Below are 20,877 nucleotides of genomic sequence, written 5' to 3'. Positions count from 1 at the left end.
GTAGATGGCCAATAAATAATATCTCCCTTTTTTTGTTCAAATACAATATTCCATTTCTTTTTGCACACTTCCGCCCCTTCTTGAGAAATGTATCCCCCACCCCCCATTTTTCAAAAAGATTTTATTCACTTATTTTTAGAGAGAGGGGAAGGGGGCGGAGAGAAACATCAGTGTAATTTGAAGAAACATCAATCCGATCGGGCTGGCTCTCGCAAGACCCCAACTGGGGACCCGGTCTGCCATCCAGGTGCATGCCCTGACTGGGAATTGAACCAGCAGCCTTTTGGTTTGCAGGCCAGCACTCAATCCACTGAGTCACACTAGTTAGGCCACCTGTTCCCTTTATTTACTCTCAGGTTGCCTGATCCCACCTAGGTTCTTGAATTTCCCTGGTCTGTGCCTCATGTCCTTCGGTGACCTACACACTTACATGTAAACCAAGATGACAACAGCCAATGTGCTGTCCCTGCCTGTCATACTAGGACGTCCTGACCCCGCCCTGGGATCAGATGCTGGGCTGATGCCCCTGGGAGGGTGACTCCCAGTGCTGGCTCTTTCTCATGCTTTAGATCGTACTTGAATCATTTTCCATTCCCGCACCCCATCTCAGTTTCTACCAGTGTTCATTTTGTCACTGTTCAAAATCATCTTTATTTAGTTGTTTAACTTTCTTCCCTCCCCTCCTCCCACCCATCCCCCACTCCAAGAATATAAGTTCCATAAAAGCTATGGTGTTCTCCCTGGCATCTTGCAGACCCCGGCAAAGAGGCAGTGGGCTCTAGGAATTGCAGCCCCTGGACACTTGAGCCTGGCCTGCCAACCCCGTCCTCTCATGGTCAGGCCCGTTACTGTTCCCCAAGCCCAAGACCTTGTGGACACCATTTTCAAAGGGCTCCCCTTGGCTTCAGAGTGTGCTGACTGGGGAGGAAGCTGGGCAAGGTGCACACCCTTCTGACCTAGGGCCGCTTGAGTCAGATGGGGCTGTCTGTTCCCACAGAACAAGTTGTAGGAATTTATCAGAAGGGTGACAGATCTTAGGTTGAGACTAGGGGCTTGGGGAGGCACCTGGGACACTGTCAGGGAGAGCTGTTTCCCACAAGCACAGTCAATAATGAAAGTTAGGTGAGTTGTGGAGATGGCCTTTAGATGGTGGGCCAGCTTGCCACCTGAACTGGTGTCCATATCTGTCTCAAGGCCCATGCTTTTGGAGCAGGCTCTCTGGTCCCTGGGGCCTTCTGATGAGGCCATTGCTGCTGCCACTGCATTTGGTCTAGCCTGGTTGAGTGTTGGCATGAGGAATAGTTTTCCTCAGCCTCTTCCAGGACGTAGCTTTGGTGCCAAAGTCTTGACGTAGAATTCCCTCCTCATAGAACACTTAGTTTTGCCTAAAGTTTTTTCCCAACTGATTAGACAAGGCCCACCTGCATTATCAAGGTAATATCTTTTATTTAAAAGGTGAAAGATTCATATGATATGAAGAGAAACCAGAGTATAATCTCTTTTATTTAAAGTGAACTGATTGTAAATGCTAACCAGACCTACAAAATACGTCACAGCAGCAGCATTAGTGTTTGAATAACTAGGTACTATAGCCTAGCCAAATTGACATAAAACTAACCATTAGATATTTTGAATCTCCATTAGATATTTTGAATATCTAATCTAGTGTTTGGGAGGGATCTATCCTAGATGTATCAATTTTCTAATTGTGGTAAAATACATGTAATACAAAACTTACTATTAGTGACACTTAGTCATTCATAATGTTGTGCAGTCATCACCATCCTCTACTTTCGGAACATTTTTATCACCTGAAAATGAAACTCTGTACTAATTAAGCAGTCATTCCTCACTCTTTCTTCCCCCAGCCCCTGGCAACCACCACCCTGCTTTATGTCTCCATAGATTTGTTTATTCTGCATATTTCATATAAATGGAATTATATAATATGTGACTTCTATATCTGCATTATTTCACTTAACATAGTGGTTTCAAGATTCATCCATGTTGTAGTATGTATCGATACTTTGTTACTTTTTAATCACTGAATAATATTCTATTGTATGAATATACCATGGTTTGTTTCTATTTTTTTTGCTACTGTGAATAGTGCTGCTATGAGCATTCCTGTACAAGTTTTTGTTTGAACAGTTGTTTTCAATTTTTTAGGGAATATATTCAAGTGAAATTGCTTGATCATATGGTAATTTTGTTTAATGTATTGAAGAAACACCACAGTGTTTTCCACAACAGGTGCCCCATTTTACATTCCTACCAGCAATGTATGAGGGTTCCAATTTCTCCACATCCTTGCTAATGTGTGTTATAATCTGGGTTTTTGTTTGTTTGTTTTAATTATAGGCATCCTAGTGGGTGTGAAGTAGGATCTCATTATGGCTTTGATTTGTGTTTCCCTAATGCCTAATGATATTGACCACCTTTTCATATGCTTCTTGGCCATTTGTGTATTTTCTTTGGAGAAATATCTATTCAAATCCTTTGCCCATTTAAAAAATTATTTATTTTTATAGAGAGGGGAAGGGAGGGAGAAAGAGAAGAAAGAAACATCCATGTGAGAGAGAAACATCGATCGGCTGCCTACTGCACACCTCCAACCAGGAACCTGGCCAGTAGCAACCCAGACATGTGCTCTGACCAGGAATCAAAACAGAGACCTTTCAGTTTGCAGAATGACGCCCAACCCACTGAACCACACCAGTCAGGAATGCCCATTTTAAAAATTGGGTTGTTTGCCTTTTTGTCATTGAGTTATAGAAATATCTATGTATTTTGAAATAAATTAACTCTCCACTCCAGGCCTCCCAGTCACTCATTTAAAGAACTATTCCTCTTGTTAAATCCATGCATAGGTAAATAGTTTCAGGGTTGAAGAGACGCTTAATGTCATTTACCTCAACCCCAGGATGCTCCCTATTTCTGCACTTTTTTGTTTCCAAGTTTGTATATTGGTTGTGTACCCTTAGACCTTCCTGCTGCACATTGGCCTCTACTGTTTTGTCTCCATAGATGAGAAAAGTTACACAAAAGTTAAAGGTTAGATTTAATTTAAGAATTCCAATAGACCACAAACACCAGATGACACATTTTGATCTGGATCTTCGAGAAGCGCCGGGTTACTTGATTTTGCGAATTAAAATGTACGCATGCGCTGAAGAGCTGAGGGCATGGTGAAGCTAATACGGGCGTGGCTTCTGACCAAATTCAAGATGGCCATCAGGAGCATCCACCCTCGCTCCGGACTCAGAACACCATTGGTAGAGTTTCCCACCGTTCATTCCCGTCCCCGGAGGGGGCGGGAATGACAGCGGCCGCATTTCCGCTTCCTGTAGTGCCGGGAGCCGGGTCAAGATGGGGGGAAATGAACACCGAGGCTGGCAGTCGCCAGGAATCGCGGATAGAGTGGGAACGTCGGCCTAGCGGTCCGGGCTTGGAGTTCGCCTCAGACGCGGCGGGACCGCCCTGATCTGAGAGGTAAGAAACCATCGGTTTGGGGTGCCTGCAGACTAAGATCTCCGAGGACCTGGACATGTCAAGGAGGCAACGGGTGTCTGTCTGCAGTGCCCCGCTGCAGTTCCGTGGGAGCCAGGACAGAAGTGTATAAGGGGGTGTCAGGTACAGTAGGTGGAGAAGATTGTCACGTGATGTCTGTGATGAGGGATCACATGAGTACCTACTGAAGACCCAAGGAAGGCTTGATAGGAATCTCACGTAATCCAAGGGAGATTTTCTGGAGGGAGGGGTCGGAGATATCATCCTGGAGTTCCTCTAAGGAAATGCATATTCATTAACACAGATGAGCAAGCATGTAAAGGTATTCACGTTCATGTAGATAGCTCCCAGGATGCAGAGCCTTGATGCAGATGCAGTAGGGAGAACAGAAGAATTGAAGGAGGAAGCAAAGATCTTGTTTCCAGCTGAGCAGTGGGGATCAAACTCCATGGGATTGATCTCAGGAGTTACAGAAGGTGATTTAATTTGGCAGGGGATGGTTGACTGAAAAGATATGAATGAGTCTAGTAGACATTATTGGCCAAGTTCCGGTGACAAGCCCGGATGGAATCAGGGTTCCTAACCTAGTCACAGTGGTCCTGGGCTTTTAGAGTGTGGTTATCATTGTTACAGTACTAACAATCCTTAATATTCACAGTAATGTCTCTCAAACTGTGACACACACATTAATCATTCCAGATCTTGTTAAAATGTTGGCTGTTAAAATGCAGATCTAGGGTGCATTCTAAAATTCTGTATTTCTCACAAGCTCCCAGATGATGTCCATGCTGCTGTCCTGTATACCAGTTTGAACAGCAAGGGTCTAGAGCAGCACCATCCAAAAGAGCTTTCTGCAATTATAGAAATGCTTTGCTGTTAACAAAATGCGCCACACATATTAGTTCATATTAGTTGCCCCACACCACACTGTTATATATAATCATGCTTCACATAATGACATGTCGGTCAGTGATGGACCACACATATGATGGTGGTCCCATGAGATTATAATGGAGCTGAAAAATTTCTACTGTCTAGTGATGATATAGTTGTCATAATTTAATATCGTAGTGTAACGCTTTACTCATGTGTTTGTAGTGATGCTGGTGTAAAAAACCCGCACTGCCAGTTGTATAAAAGCACAGCACATACAATTATGTACAATACATAATAGTTGATAATTGTTACTATTACTATGTTACTGATTTACATATTTACCATAAACATCATTTTAAATTTTTATTTAATTATTTTTATTTATTTATTTTTAGAGAGAGGAGAAGGGAGGGATAAAGAGAGGGACAGAAACATTGATATGAGAGAGAAACATCTACTGGCTGCCTTTCATAGGAACCCTGACCAGGAACTGAACCCACAACCCAGGCATGTGCCTGTACTGGGAATGGAACCAGTGACCCTTTGCTCTGTAGGATGATGCTCAACCAACTGAGCCACACCGGTCAGGACTAAATGTTATTTTAGAATGTTCTCTTTCTACTTATAAAAAAAAGTTTGCTGTAAAGAGTATGCCATATCACACCGACAGCGGGCTCACTCATCTCATATGTACCAAGTCTCTTGATAGAATAACTTTCTCTTGTGCTTGATTTAATCTTGTATTGTTTTATAAATTTAGTTTAGTCTAAGTGCACAGTGTTTATAAAGTCCACAGTAGTGTATGTACAGTAATGTCCTAGGCCTTCCCATTCACTCACCACTCACTCACTCAACCAGAGCAACGTCCAGTCCTGCAAGCTCCGTTCACGGTAAGTGCCCTATACAGGTGCACCATGGTTTATACTTTATACTGCATTTACATTGTGCCTTTTCTATGTTTAGATACAGAAATACTTACCATTGTGTTACAGTTGCCTACCGCATTCAGTGAAGTAGTAATGATGTAAGTGTTTGTAGCCCAGGAGCAACAGGTTGTACCATACAGCCTACGGGTAGTAGGTTATACAGTCTAGGTTTGTGTAAGTGAGCTTTATGACGTTTGAACAACAGCAAAATCACCTAATGACCCATTTCTCAGAATGTGTCCCTGTTATTAAGTGGCACATGACTGTATAGCTATAGCAGGCTTTATTATACCCATTTCACAGACGAGGAAACGGAATTTCAGTGAAGTGACTTGGTTCCAGTCCTACTAGTAAATAATGGAAGTGGAGCTCAAACTTGGATCTCCTGATTACTAGTGTCCTTTCCTGACCTTACTAGTGTCACACTGCCTGACCTTGCCTTCCAGGCGACGCTGCTCGTCTGGAACCAGAGTCTTACCTCAGAACCTAGTGAATAGTCTAGTGTGATTTTCCTGGTACAAGGAAGGTAGAATTGGAGAGAAGGTATGCTGAGCCCACCAGTTGGTCCCTTTTCACTGGTGAGCTTGGTAATGGGGGTTCTGCCTCTGACATCTTGTTCAATAACTTCAGAATATCTTGGGTTAGCTGTCGGATCTTCATAGGAAGCACTTCAGCCTTTGTACCCGAGCAGTGTTAAAGGATGGGGAAAATTTAAAACTGGAGTGATGTATACAAATAAGGGTCTGGGAAGAGCCGTAATGAACCTGGGCTGATTGCACTGTGGGGAGGGAGGCTGAAGGAAGTGTACATGCAGCTATCTGCAAGGAGTATTTTCCAAAGGGTAAAACAAGAACTCGTTTTGATATTTCAGCAGGAAGTTTGGAGGTTATATACTCAAGAGCAGGTTGAGATTCCACCTTTTAGGAGCAGCCCTACTTTTTGAAGGGAAGAGGGGAGGGGATGCAATGCCCCTTTCCCTCTTCAAATATAGAGGCTTATCCCTCTGAGACATGACTCTTAGTGGCTTCCTGTCACCACAGCAATAGAAGTTACCTGCTTCAGCTTTGGAGAGTCCCCATTTCCCTCTTGGAATTTGAAATAGACAGGCACAGCCCTGGCCCTGTGCTCAGCTGCTTGGAGTATCATCCTATACACCAACAGATTGCATGTTCGATTGCCCAGGTCAGGGCACATACCCAGGTTGCAGGTTTGATGCCTGGTTGGGGTGGTATAGGAGGCAACTGATCAATATTTCTCTCTTTCTCTCCTTTCCTCTCTCTCTAAAATTAATAAACACATCCTTGGGTGACGATTTTAAAAAAAGATTAAAATAGACTGGCACATGTCAGAGGTAGAGAAAAGCAGGCACTGGTTCCTGCCTTAGGATTTCTCGTCAGGATATGTTGGTACTGTGTGATTCAGCTTGTTGTGCCCACAAAGCCAGGTCCTGGAACAGAATCCTTTGTTGCTCTGCCTCTCTGCCCTGCTCAGGGCACAATTTGCATGAGCCCTGTAGGGAGGCTCTCCCCCTTGAGCCCTGCTGTGTTTGTCCTGTGACAACAATGTGACTAGCCACTCAGCTTGATCACTCCACGAGCATACAGAGAGAGCAGGGCAGCTCTTGGTTTCTCTAGAGCAGGGGTGTCACACTCATTTTCACTGGGGGCCACATCATGCAAACTGCTTTGTCCTCCTCCAGGAAGCCTGTCTTGGTTACATGTACCTCACCTATGACTGAACTCATCTTGAAGGTGAGGTTTTCCCTTGCCTACCAGGTACTCAGTATGCACTGCAGGTATTCTGTACTCAATGAGAGTGATATAGTCCAGCTGAGGAACACGGATATTTCTCTAAGCTAACCTTGCTTCCCCACTGACACCTGCATTAGCGCTGGGACTGCTTGTGTAGAACATTTCAGCCCTCTGGAGTTGTCCCTTTGATGTGGCCACCTCCTTTCCCAGCCCTCAGAATTTCTGTCAAGCCCTGAGGAGCCCCTGACTTCTCACTCCTGGAACTGAACTTCCCACTTTCCCCTTCTGGCTGAAAATGTCCAGTACCCCACATGGGAGCATATTACACTGTTACTAAGAATATGTCCAATATATGATGTCCTCTCATTTGATAGTTCTTCAGTTGGAAGGTCCTGATTTTAAACTTTTTAGTTTTCTTTCTTCAGGCAGTGGATACACTTAACATGAGGGTCACATGTATATTAATTTGCCCTGGATTCTTTACCTCTATATCTGACATCCATTTCCCAGAGAGATACTGTATCTCTTGAACACACTGTGAGTTCCTTGAAGGCAGAACCTATACTATGTTACTCAGATCTCCCTTCATTATCTGGAAATGATAATGAAGTTCCATGATTTTTATGGTTTACATGCTTAGGAATGAAAGGGGTCAAGCATGTTCTTTACCCTGTAGTTCTCAAGACTCTTTGGATGGTTCTTTTCTTTCTCTAGAGTGAGTTATCTAATAACCAGAGAGGACTCTGACCTTTGCCTTGTCCCTAACATTCTACTCTCATTGGAGGGAGGGGAGGTGGGTGTGGGGGGGATGCCCTGTGGTATGAAAGCCCCACTTAGCTTCTTCACCACACTTTCTTCTAATGCAAACTGAAGAAAATTTGAGGGTAGTGAGTGCAGGCCAGGAGAGCTCAGAGGGGCCGGCATGGAAACCAGAAGTAGAGTCAGGAGAGTCAGCTGATAAATGGTGGTGAAAGAGGCACCCAGCTGAGGATGCAAGGCCAACGAAGGCAGTGCCTCCTCAGTGAGCCCAGAGCATTGAAAATGGAGCTCCTCCCTCCAGCCTTTCGGAACCTCCTGAATGTCACCTAGTGACATCTTATGAGCCCACTGAAAGGACAAGTCCTTACATCCTGCCAGCCAGTCGGTTTGTCCACAGCATCCTGAAAGCTGCCTGGGTGAGCCAGAGAAGGAGAATGGGACAAGACAGAGGCAGAAAGACCAAAATAGCCGATAAGCCAAGGGTAGGGAGCTGAGGTGGGAGTGAAGCCAGGGTTTCTGGAACTGCTGAGGAGCACTGAGAAAGGAGAGAGAAGGGGGCAGTCTCCTGGGCTGTGAAGGAAGACCCGGAACAAGACTGGGTGAAGTTGAAGCTTTGGGTAGGTGAGTACCCTGGGAGATGAAGCCTGAGAATGCAGTTTCAGAGCCTAGCCGGAAGGGGAAAGTATGAAGTTCTGACCTCCTTCCTCACATCCCCCCACCCTGTTCAAATCTCCAGGACTTCAGGCACAATGGAGGACAAGCGCAACATCCAGATCATCGAGTGGGAACACCTGGACAAGAAGAAGTTCTATGTGTTTGGTGTAGCAATGACAATGATGATCCGTGTCAGCGTCTATCCGTTCACCCTCATCCGCACTCGGTTGCAGGTTCAGAAAGGCAAGAGCCTCTACCATGGGACCTTCGACGCCTTCATCAAGATCCTGCGAGCAGATGGTGTGACTGGCCTCTACCGGGGGTTCCTGGTCAACACCTTTACCCTCATCTCGGGCCAGTGCTATGTCACCACTTATGAGCTCACACGGAAGTTTGTAGCTGACTACAGCCAGAGCAATACAGTCAAGTCGCTGGTGGCTGGCGGCTCAGCCTCTCTTGTGGCCCAGAGCATCACAGTGCCCATTGATGTGGTCTCCCAGCACCTGATGATGCAGCGTAAGGGTGAGAGAATGGGCCGCTTCCAAGTGCAAGGGAACCCAGAGGGACAAGGAGTAGTTGCCTTTGGTCAAACCAAGGACATCATCAAGCAGATCCTGCGGGCTGATGGTCTTCGAGGCTTCTACCGAGGCTATGTGGCTTCACTGCTTACCTACATCCCGAACAGTGCTGTCTGGTGGCCCTTCTATCACTTCTACGCAGGTAAGCGGGGACCAGGAGAGTGGGGTGGAGGGTGGGTTTACTAATCTGGCTAAGATACCATAGTTCTATATATGTGACAATAGGAGATTAATGGGAGAATGGGCCATTCATTCAGCAGACATTTGATTCAAGAGGATTCAAAGATGAATAATACATAATTGCCCTGGCTGGGGTGGCTCAGGAGATTGAGCACTGGCCTGCAAACTGAAAAGTTGCTGGTTGAATTCCCAGTCAGGGCCCATGCCTGGGTTGCAGGCCAGGTCCCCAGTTGGGGGTGTGCGAGAGGCAACTGATTGATATTTCTCTCTCTCTTTCTTCCTCCCTTCCCCTCTTTAAATAAATAAAGTCTTTTTAAAAACTGGTAAAAAAAAATACATAGTTCTTGCCTTCAAGGAGCTTATATTAGAGTGGAGGGAATCAGACAAGTGAATTAGATGATCGTAGAACACAGAGTGTGTTCTGGGTGCATTGGAATGGACTGGGGCTAGTGAAATATTGGCAGAGAATTGGAAGATAGGAAAGGACAAAATTAAGGGGTATTTGGTATTTGAAGATAAAATTAATGAATAATAGTGAGCTTTAGAGTTGGATGCCTTCTCTTGCCATTGTTAAATTCAAGATGTGATATAACCATGAACCTCTCCATTTGTATAATGTATTTTTTCACTTTTATTTTTTAATTTTTTTAAAGATTTTGTTTATAGACAGAGGGGAACGGAGGGAGAAAGAGAAGGAGAGAAACATTAATGTGTGGTTGTCTCTCATGTGCCCCCTACTAGGGACCTGGCCTGCAACCCAGGCATGTGCCCTGACTGGGAATCAAACTAGTGACCTTGTGGTTTGCAGGCTGGCACTCAATCCACTGAGCCATACCAGCTGGGGAGTATTTTTTTTTTACTTTTATTTATTTATTTTTAGACAGGGGAAGGGAGGGAAAAATAGAGGGTGAGAAACATTGATGTGTGAGAGAAACATTGATTGGTTGTCTCTCTCATACCCCCAACTGGGGACCTGGCCCGCAACCCAGGCATGTGCCCTGACTGGGAATCGAACTGGCGACCCCTTGATTCACAGGCCAGCACTCAATCCACTGAGCCACACCAGCCAGGGCTATAATGTAGTTTTGTTCATAACACATTTTGCTTCTTTTTAAGTATTTCTCAGAAGTGGAATTATTGTGTCAAAAGATAAGATTTTTGAGGGCCTCAGTGAACATATTGCCAGATCGCTTTCTGAAAGGACAGAACACATTGCCAAGAGTAGGATCAGAGCATGCCCGCTACCCTGTGGCACCCACAGCTTTGGTAACTATCAAATTCTAATTAGGGTAGTATACACTTGCAGCCTCCCTCATCCTGCTGCTGGCTTGTCACCCTTATCAGTCGACATTCTGTCTCATCCCATCTGAGACTTTTCTAACCGTATTATACATAGGACTTCCTAGCCTATGGTCTTTGTGTTTTTGGGGCACTGTACTTTTCAGTTTCTCCTGTTTTTCTGATTGTACCTCTTCTTCCTCTTCTTCCTGCTCCTCCCCTTCTTCTCCCCTTCCTTCCTCCCTTCCTTTTTCCTCCTCCTTTTTTGCTAGCTCTGTTTCTTTTTTCCTCTGTTTAACACAATATTTCATCTATTTACTATTTACAGTATTTCAATATTTACTCTATGTAACACAATAGAGTATTTGGTAAAATTCACATACCTGGACTCTAACTCTGATCCTTTGTAGCAGATCTTTAGGATTGGATCCTGGCAATCTTTTTATTTTTATTTTTAAGGTTTTATTTATTTATTTTGAGAGAGAGGGAAAGGGAGGGGATAAAAGAGAGAGAAAAACATCAATGTGTGAGATAAACATGGATCGGTTGCCTCCCTCACACCCCCAAACGGGGACCTGGCCCACATCCCAGGCGTGTGCCCTGACTGGGAACTGGACCCGCAACTTTTCAGTTTGCAGGACGAAGCCCACCCTGCTGAGCTGTGCCACCCAGGGTGATCCTAACAATCTTAATGTTAAAAACAACTTTCTAGGAAATATGAATATTTTCTCTGGAGTCTATCTTTGCCCTTTTTTCCTCATTTGATTTTATTTACAATTGAGTTATACTTCTCTAATATGTCTAAAAATCTCTATTTCCATTCCCAGACTAACCTGTACAGAGCTCCTGACAAACATTCTGACTGATCTCATGACCTGGATGCATGTATATTCATGTGAAATTTTGTTCAATGAACTATTCTTCATTCCCTTCTGACTTATTTTTATCCGTCAGTAGTCATGTTATTCTCCAAATCACTGAGACTGAAGCCTGGGGGGTTGTGCTTGGCCACTCCCTTTTCCTTGTTACCACATGTAGTCCTTGTGACACAGAATACCTTTCCCAACTTTCTCTCTGTTCCTGCTGCCTTTGCTGGAAACCGTGTCACTGAGAACACCCTTGGACCACAGCATCAGCCTGTTCTCTCTAAGTCTGTGCCTTCCTGTCCCTCACTCACCTCTTAAATCAATTAACTTTTTAAACCTTGTCGTGATATTCAATGGATCCACTGCTTGCTGAGTAAAAATCCAAACTTGTCAGCCTGGCTTCAACCTTCCTTTACAGTGGAACCTCCTGCTGTTCCCCTTTGTACAGTCCCTGCTGCAGCTGGGCCAGCAAACATACAGTTCTTCAGCCGTGCATCGTTCCTCCTCCCTGTGCTTGTTCGTATCATTCCTCTGCCCCGATGCCTTCCAGGGACACTTCCCCGGGCAAAATCTTGACTTAATCGCTTCTTAATGTCTTTCCCATCCTCTCCATGTAGCCCTTAACCCAGAAGTGATCTTTCCTTCCTTTTAGCCTCCATGGTATTGCTTGTATCTTGCTTAAGGCAGTTATAACATTTGCCTTGATGTTATTTGTGTATGCCTTATCTCTTCTACAATGTGGAAGTGTTCTTTTATTTTTTAATGCTTATTTTCCCAGCTATTTTAGATATAATTGATTGGAAATTTTCCTGAAAGGGGAGGAAATTAATGTTTGTTGAATACCCATTACATGCCAGGCTCTGCGACCACTGTGTGTCTCAGGGCCCGGGGAATTGAAGTGCTCAGTAAATATTTGTTGAATGAGTAGATTGGTTCTTGTCATTCCCTTTTGCTTAAAATCTACCAATGCTGCTTTATGGGCATTTAGAATAAAATCTAGTGCTTCCCCTTGTCTGCACAAGTCTACACGATCTGGCTCCTGTCTCTTCTTCAGCCCCATCTTGTGTTTCTCCCCTTCCTCACTCTGGCCCATCCTCACTGCCTTTCTCTCAGTTCCTGAAACACACCAGGCTCTGTTGTTACCTTAAAGCCCTTGCAGATACTGTTCTTTCTGCCTGGAATACCCTTTCCCCTAGTCTTTGTGTGGCTGGTCCTTCTCATGCTTCAGGCCTTAGCTTCCATGCCACCTTTGCAAAGTAAACTTCTTTAACTACCCATTTGGAAAGAGGACTGTTTATCTTTTCTTCTTCAGCACCTTGTTTCCATAAGAGCACTTGTTATAATTTGCAGTCATTTTGTTTCCAACTCCCAGCTCCTTAATTAGACTGAGTTCCATGAAGGCATTTCTCTGTTCATTTCTCTGTTTTATGTCTAGTGCTTATTTCAATGCCAGACATCTAGTAAGCATTAAATAAATATTTATTCATATTACTTGTCCAAAGTCATTTAGCCAGGAGGGACTTAAACCAAGTTAGATAATAGGTGTCCAGTAAACACTTGCTGAATGAATAATGGAGAAGGAAAGACTTGGGGCTCTTTCCCCCACCCCCTTGCCTTTGACTTCCCATCCTCTTCCTAAGCCCCAGGAAAAGGGCATGTGTGCAAGACTAGAATAGGAGTCTGGGCCCCACTGCAGCTCACAGGCTTGGGGCCAGTGCAGACAGGCCCAGGGAGGCTGGCAGTGCCAGTCCAGAGGCTCCCTTCTAATGGTTATGAAATGCTTTCTTAAGAGAAACAGGACACCCATGAGGTGGAGCCACTGGTTTTCTCTGTTTCTGTTTGTATGCTGACCCTGGGGAAGAAAGCGATTAGAAACCAAGGACAGGTGGTTCTGGTAGGGCTTAAGGAGTTCTGCCTGCTGCCGGGACTTCGAGGCTCTCACTTCTGCCCTGCCAGCATCCACCATCATACTTGCCCCCTAATATTTAGTTGCCCAACCACAAATTACCCACACTCAGAGCCTCAGAAAAAACTCTGAAAGGTGTTATGATGATGGAATTGTAGAGAGGAAACTGAGTGGATCTTTGAGATGATGAATCTGTTTTACATCCAGCCTCACTTAGAGTAAAAGCCAAAGCTTTGCAATGGCTTCAAGGTCCTAAATAACTTGCCACTTGGACCTCAGCATCTCCTGTACTTTCCTCATTCTGCTTTAGGCACACTGGCCTTGCTGCCCTTCGAAGACTTCAGGTATGCTCCTGCCTTTCCATAGGATGTCACTTCTGCTTGGAAAGTTGTTCCCACGGGGCCAGATGGCTTGCATGCTCCTTTAGCACTTTGCTCAAACTTCCCCTTCTTGAAGAGGGCTTCTGTGACTGCCTTGTTTAGAATGACAACCCCTTCATCCCCTACCCTTGGTATTTCCTATCTTCCTTTCCTGCTTTATTAATATTTTTTTAGATTTTTTAAATTATTTATTTTTAGAGAGAGGGATAGGGAGGGAGAGAGGGAGAGAAACATCAATGTGTGGTTGCCTCTTGCATGCCCCAAACCAGGGACATGGTTGGCAACCCAGGCATGTGCCCTGACTGGGAATCAAACCGGCAACCCTTTGATTCTCAGGCCTGGCATTCCTGCTTTATTAATTTTTTTTAAAGATTTTATTTATTTATTTTTAGAGAGGGAAGGGAGGGAGGGAGAGAGAGAGAGAGAGAAACATCAATGTGCGGCTGCTGGGGGTTATGGCCTGCAACCCAGGAATGTACCCTGGCTGGGAATTGAACCTGGGACACTTTGGTTCCCAGCCCACGCTCAATCCACTGAGCTATGCCAGCCAGGGCTTTCCTGCTTTATTTTTATCATAGCTAGCACACATCACCTTCTGATAAAGCTCTGTATTTTGTTTTTTATTTGTTTATTGTCTGTTTCTCCCCACTAAAATGTAAATTTCATAGAGGCAGGGATTTTGAGGCACTTTTGTTCACTGTCATATCCTCAAAAACCAGGGTGACTGGCTCACGGTAGCCACTCGATATGTCTTTGTTGAGTAAATGCATGAATCTTGTCTTTCACCTCCAAAGAGTGTAAAGCAAACAACTCAGTTGCAGATGAACTTTCCAGTGGTACTGGAAGTGGATGAATCTGGGTATTATTCAATCTTCTTCATTAGCATTTTGAAAAATGAATTTTTCTTTCTCAATATAGGTTGGAGAAAAGTTTTCACTGTAGAATATGACTTTCTTTTTTTTTAAACTGTAATTGTTGTTATATGGAAAAACATTTACATGGTTCAAAATTCAAAAGGGAAGACGGGGTGTACTGTGAAAAGGCCCCTGACCCACCACAGGCAGCATTACCAGTTTTCAAGGTGTCTTACCAGTTACCCAGTGCATAGCATGGAGAATATGTAATGTGTGCTTTTCCAGCCTATGAGTTGGGTGGAGCAGAGCCCAGGCATATAGTTTTATATCAGGAAAGATTTCACTTCATCAGATGAAAGGAATAAACAAGAAAAGAGGCTTTGAAATTTCCTTCTCCAGAGGATTTAACCAAGATGACTTCTGGAAAGAGCCAGAGATGTATAGTCTTTTGTTGGTTCAGAAGGATGCAAAGAGGAAAAAAAAAGATGGGAGTTACAGGGATGGGGCAGGGATCAGTCTAAAGTGGTTAAGGGTAGGGGGTTTGGGCCAACTGGTAGGAGCAGTGTGAGGGCAGACCAGGTGACGCCTCGTGTCTTAAGGCATTGTCTTGCCCTCCATTCCAGAGCAGCTCTCACACCTCTGTCCTAAGGAGTGCCCTCACATTGTCTTTCAAGCCATCTCAGGGCCACTGGCTGCAGCTACCGCTTCCATCCTCACCAATCCCATGGATGTCATCCGAACCCGAGTGCAGGTAAGACCAGCCTCCTTCCCCAGCCTCCTCCCCCATGAGCCACTAGGTGTGTTTAACACTTTTTTTCACCTCCATTTATCACCCTGTACCCTCTTCCACTTCCACCCACCTCCCTCCCCTCAACAATTACTACACTGTTGTCCATGTCCATGAGTTCTTTTTTTTTTTTTTCTTTTTTTGGTCAATCCCTCCAATATTTTTTAAATTTTATTTATTGATTTTTAGAGAGAGTAGTCCTCTCTAAAAATTGATTTGGTGTTCCACTTATTTATGCAGTTATTGGTTATTTTTTTCTTTTTAAGATTTTATTTATTTATTTTTAGAGAGGGGGACAGGTAGGGAGAAAGAGGAAACATTGATGTGCAAGAGAAACATCTGTAGGTTGCTTCTCATGTACCCCCAACTGGGGACCGAACCCACAACCCAAGCATGTACCCTGACTGGGAATCAAACCAGCAACCCTTCACTCTGCAGGACAATGCCCAACCAACTGAGCCACGCCAGTCAGGGCTCATTGGTTGATTCTTGTATGTGCCCTGACTAGGGATCAAATCCGCAACCTTGGCGTATTAGGATGACACTAACCCAAGCAGTCCCAATCTTTTTGGCACCAGCAGCCATTTCTGTGCAAGGCAATTTTTCCACAGACCAGGATGGAGTAAGAGGAGACAGGAGGCTGAGCTTAGGTGGTAATGTGAGTCGTGTCCACATACCAGGAAGAGGGAAGCTGGGGACCCCTGCTCTAACCCATTGGGCTACCCAGCCAGGGTCAATCTAGGTATTGTTTTTAAATAATTTTTTTATTTTTCAGTTACAGTTGAAATGCAATATTATATTAATTTCAGGTGTACAACATAATGATTAGTCATTTATATAAATTATGAAATGATCACCCTGATAAATCTAGTACCCATCTGACACCATTCATAGTTATTACTATATTCCCTGTGCTAAACCTTACATCCCTGGCACTGTTTTTCTTTCTTTCCTTTTTTTTTTTTTTAAGATTTATTTATTTATTTATTTTTAGAGAGGGAAGGGGGAGAGAGAGAGAAACATCAATGTGTGGTTGCTTGGGGCCGTGGCCTGCAACCCAGGCATGTGCCCTGACTGGGAATTGAACCTGCGACGCTTTGGTTCGCAGCCCGCACTCAATCCACTGAGCTACGCCAGCCAGGTCTTTTTTTTATTTTCATCTTCAGTGTAGTTATTAATTTGAGAGAGAGAGAAAGAGATTGATCAGTTGCCTCCCATACATGTCCTGACCAGGGATTAAACCTGCGACCCTTTGGTGTATGGGATGACACTCCAACTAACTGAGCCTCTTGGCCATTCTTTTTTATGTCTGAGTAATATTCCATTGTATATGGAATATTAGATTCCATATCTTAGATTGCTTCCATATTTTGGTTATAGTAAGTAATGCTGCAATGAACATAGGGATACATATGTCTTTTTGAAGTAGTGTTTTGGGTTCCTTCCAATAAATACCCAGAAATGGAATTGCTGGGTCCTTTTTTGTCTCTTGTTATAGCTTCATTTTAAAGTCTACTTTATCTGATGTAAGTGTTGCTACCTCAGCTTCTTTTCCCATTTCCATTTGCACGAAGTATCTTTTTCCATCCCTTCACCTTCAGTCTGTGTGTCTTTTGATCTGAAATGGATCTCTTGTAAGTAGCATATGTGTGGGTCTTGTTTTCTTGTCCATTTAGCCGCCCTACCTCTTTTGATTGGAGCATTTAATCCATTTACCTTTAAAGTAATTAGGTATGTAGTTAGTGCCATTTTATTTACATTTTTTTATCTTATTTTTCCTTCTTTTTAAAAAGGTCCCTTTAACATTTCTTGTAATATTGGTTTGGTGGTGATGATTTCCTTTAACTTTTTCCTGTCTGGGAAAATCTAGGTACTTTTGTCTCAGGAATGTCCTTTCCCCACCACACACATTTGAAAATCAGTAAATTGGCATCTGATTGGTTTGCAAATCATAAGGTACATAGGTTCCATCTTTATTCTCTCCTGAGCCTTATCCTAGGTGTTTCACAAGGAGATCCAGGGAAAGGACAGGTCTCTACTGTGAGGTGCTCCCAGGCTGGAGGACATGAAGTGCATATGAGGGCCGGAGGTATAGCTGTAAAGCCCTCGGCATGGCCGTGGATAAATGTGAGGGTTAGGGGAGCGGAGGTGGTTAGATGAGAGGACTCGTGAGAGGAGTGTGGGAGAGGCATGACGAGTAGGGAAAGGTTCTTAGCCATGGGTGAGATCACCTTGTGAAAGTCACAGTGCAGGGGGGTGTATAACAAGGAGTGTATCTGTCCTGCCTTGGCTGAGGGTCTGAGTGGGCAGCCTCTAAAGGTGTGGTTTGGTGGCAGAGTATGGGGCGGGGGGAAAGGGGACAGGACTGTGGAGAAAGAAAAGAGATTCCTGCCTTAGCCAGGCTTCCAATGTGATAGGGAAGATAGATGCCCAGGAGACACCAGAGTCATAGGGGAGGACTCTAGCCAAGGGGGTTCAGAGGGATTGAGATGGTGAGAGTCAAAATCACAGACTGGCAGAGTTGCAGAGGACCTTAGAGGTGATTTAATCCAGCCGCCCTGAGACCAGAGAGAAGCACCCAGTCCAAAGACTCATAGCTGTGTAGCTCATCTAGTGATATTAAGTAATGGCTAATGTTTATTGAACACTTACTGTCTGCCAGGCCCCATTCTCAACATTTACTAGTATTCTTTTGTATACTGCTCAGAACAACCACATGGCATAGGAACAATTATCACTGTTTTACATCCAAGGAAACGGAGGTGCAAAGAGTTAAGTAAATTGCCTGAGGTTATGTGTTAGTAAACTGGGGAGCAGAATTCAAATTCACCCTAAGGCAGAGGGGGAAGGAGCAGAGCTTTGACTGCAGACCATGACCCTCCACTGTACTGACTTTTCTAGGTTGAGGGCAAGAACTCCATCATCCTGACCTTCAGACAGCTGATGGCAGAAGAGGGGCCTTGGGGCCTCATGAAGGGCCTCTCAGCTAGAATCATCTCAGCCACACCTTCTACCATTGTCATTGTGGTGGGCTATGAGAGCCTCAAGAAACTCAGCCTCCGACCTGAGCTGGTGGACTCGAGACACTGGTAACCAGTGGTGGGAGAGAAGCCTGCTGTTTCCACACTACTCTGGGTCCGGGGCAGAGCAGGGAGGGTAGCACCCTCTCCGAGTGCCCCTGACATATACCTAAGCCCTGCCCTGGGCCGGGTACCCTGTCTGGGACAGGAGCAGAGACTTTGAAGTGCTCTCGCTGAAGAGGCTCCACACCTGCATCTCCTGCGCCGATTATTTTTAGTTTTCTTGCCAAGCTGGGCTCCCTCACTCAGTCCTCGTACTCAATGCTGCCCTAAGGAAACCCACCCTCCCCGCTAGTCCCACTCCACCCCACCCCTGCTGACCCTTCTTTTGGCTTTCTCTTCCATCTCTGTCCCTGAGATCCTGGTAAGAGCTGTGCATAGAGCTTGCTTACTATCACTGGTTCTTCTACTTGGGCCTTCAGCCCAAATTCCAAGCAGCTGCCACCAACCCTTTCCTGCTTTATCTCTTAGGCTTGCTTATTTTTATTCTGGGACTGATTTGTCCACCAGACTACTATGCTTTTTCCTGCCACTGGGGGCAAGGTGCCAGGCACTTTTGCACAGGGAGGAGAAACAGCAACAAAACCTCAGAGTACTCATCCTCTCTTTGGAGTTACTAGGTTGGGGAGAAATGTTAATACTTTATTTTGTGTGTTTATAATTTTTAACATCTGTGAACCAGGTACTGTCTTTGTCCTGCTAAAGCACCAGTACAGTCCCACAGTCAGTGCTTACCCCTCCCACAGACAGGTGGAAAAGTGTAATGTAGCTTTTCCCTCAATCTCAGTTCCCCATTCCTTCCATGTCCTTTCCGTCTCTGTAGCCCCAGGACATATAAGCTGTTGTCTTCCTCTGACCCAAATGACTCGTGGTAGGCATAATTCTAAGTAGATCGGGCTGTCTGGGGCACACAGAACTTGGAGCACTACCCTGAAAAGTCAGGTTTGGAAAACAACAAGAGGGTGTGTGTGCTCCAGCCCATCTCCCCAGACCAGCTGGGCAAGGCCTAGGAGAGGGCACTGTAGGTTTTCAGCCCCAAGCAATTATAACATAACGCATATATACCCAATCACTTGGACTCGTGGAAACAGTGGTTGTCTCATAATGGGAGTCTCTGATATGTGGAACTGTTTGCGTTTTCTTCTCCCCAATGTGAACTCATGCCAGTCACGGTGCCCTTTAGAGGGATGCTTGGAAGAGAGTAAAGAGTGGGTCAGGAAATCACCCAATACCAGGACCACTGCGTACCAGCCTGATACTGCCGAGACTGTTGATGCTCGCAGGAGCTAGATGATGAACGCTGCTTCCCTGCCTCATCCTCCCCACCTTGTCTACCTAGCCTGTGTTGCAGGTGAAGAGAGATGCAGGAAACGGGATGAGAAGAAATCGTATCAAACCCTGCACTTCTACATGAGACATTTGGCCAGGATGATTCTTCAAACCTTCTTATTGGTCCCACCCCCCGGGAAGGGCCATGGTGCCAATTTGAAAGGTGCTAGCTGCCTTCTGAAGCCTTTCTATTTCTTGTGGCTGCCCCACACTCTGACATCCTGGCCAGATTCAGATCAGAATCTGAAAACCACATTTTTCTACCTTCACCACCACCACCACTGTCCATCCTGGTCTTTTATCTTTGAGGGTTATCTTCCCTTTAACTTATCTTTATTTTTATTTGCCTTTTCTTGTACTTTGTCAAGGGTTCTATTTCTGTCTACAAATGGTCATCCAAAGGGTTGGGCCACAGATCATTCTGAATTTTCCTGCCCCTCAGCCACCCCTTTACCTTAGAACCCCCAACATAATAGAAGCTCACCTTCTCTCTCTTTAAACTCATTCTAGTGACACCTTTGGAGATTGTTTTCCAGCTCCACTCCTTCCCCTCCCTAGAGACTTGTCTCCACTGTGGCAAAGTGGGTGGAGTGTCACAGTCAGGACTAGTCTCCTGCCCCTCATGCCTTAGGATGTTTCTCCTTTCCAGACTCCTTTCCTTCTGTTTTCTTGTACAGTATTTCATAGCCTTTCAGCCTTTCTCTTTCTCTCCCTCTCTTGTTTCAAAGGATGATGAGCTTATTTTTTTTATATAATGAAAGAACCCCTGGCCCCTACTTTCCCATCTAATTGGGTTCAATTAAACCATGACTTGGTGGGAATGGGACAGTGGGCTTCCGTTTCCCCAGGACCGTAGACAGCAGTTCTAATGTACTGGTCCGTGGGCAAAACTGGAAGAAACTCGGGAGACCGAGCGAGACAGGAAACCTGATGCGAGTATTGAGGGACTGAGGAACGAAAAGACAGATGCGGTAACATTTGATAAAGTGGACTCTTGTGAATATTAACTGCAAACACTCATTCACTGTTGCACTGTACCAAGTCTGTGAATTGTAATTAAAAGTTTGTATTAAGCCCCTGAGCTTTGGCTGGCGCTTATTTTGCCGGCTTGCGGACGAAATACTCTGGAGCGCTACAGCAATGCTTTTATCTGCCGTCAACCG

At 44.8% G+C, this 20,877-nt stretch overlaps 1 protein-coding gene across 2 annotated transcripts; it reads left to right on the top strand.

Annotated features, from left to right (window-relative positions):
* The first annotated feature begins 3,321 nt into the window (after nt 1-3,321).
* Nucleotides 3,322-20,795, top strand: SLC25A44 (solute carrier family 25 member 44). 2 transcript variants are annotated; one of them, XR_006783191.1, is made up of 4 exons: nt 3,322-3,492; nt 8,559-9,196; nt 15,147-15,269; nt 18,207-18,342. XR_006783191.1 is itself a non-coding variant. In XM_045817087.1 (4 exons), exons 2-4 carry the CDS (start codon nt 8,572-8,574, stop codon nt 18,396-18,398), a joined length of 945 nt encoding a protein of 314 aa, XP_045673043.1. In that variant the 5' UTR covers nt 3,327-3,492; nt 8,559-8,571; the 3' UTR covers nt 18,399-20,795. The 2 variants fall into 2 exon arrangements, 1 of the variants encoding a protein (XP_045673043.1); XM_045817087.1 differs by having other exon boundaries at nt 3,327-3,492; nt 15,142-15,269; nt 18,207-20,795.
* Nucleotides 20,796-20,877: the final 82 nt, after the last annotated feature.

The sequence above is a fragment of the Phyllostomus hastatus genome, unplaced genomic scaffold (assembly GCF_019186645.2).
Source record: "Phyllostomus hastatus isolate PE091 unplaced genomic scaffold, TTU_PhHast_1.1 phas_scaffold_216, whole genome shotgun sequence".
NCBI classification, from domain to species: Eukaryota; Metazoa; Chordata; class Mammalia; order Chiroptera; family Phyllostomidae; genus Phyllostomus; species Phyllostomus hastatus.
Note: the sequence above shows the minus strand (reverse complement) of the source record. Positions and strands in the feature narration are given on the sequence as shown.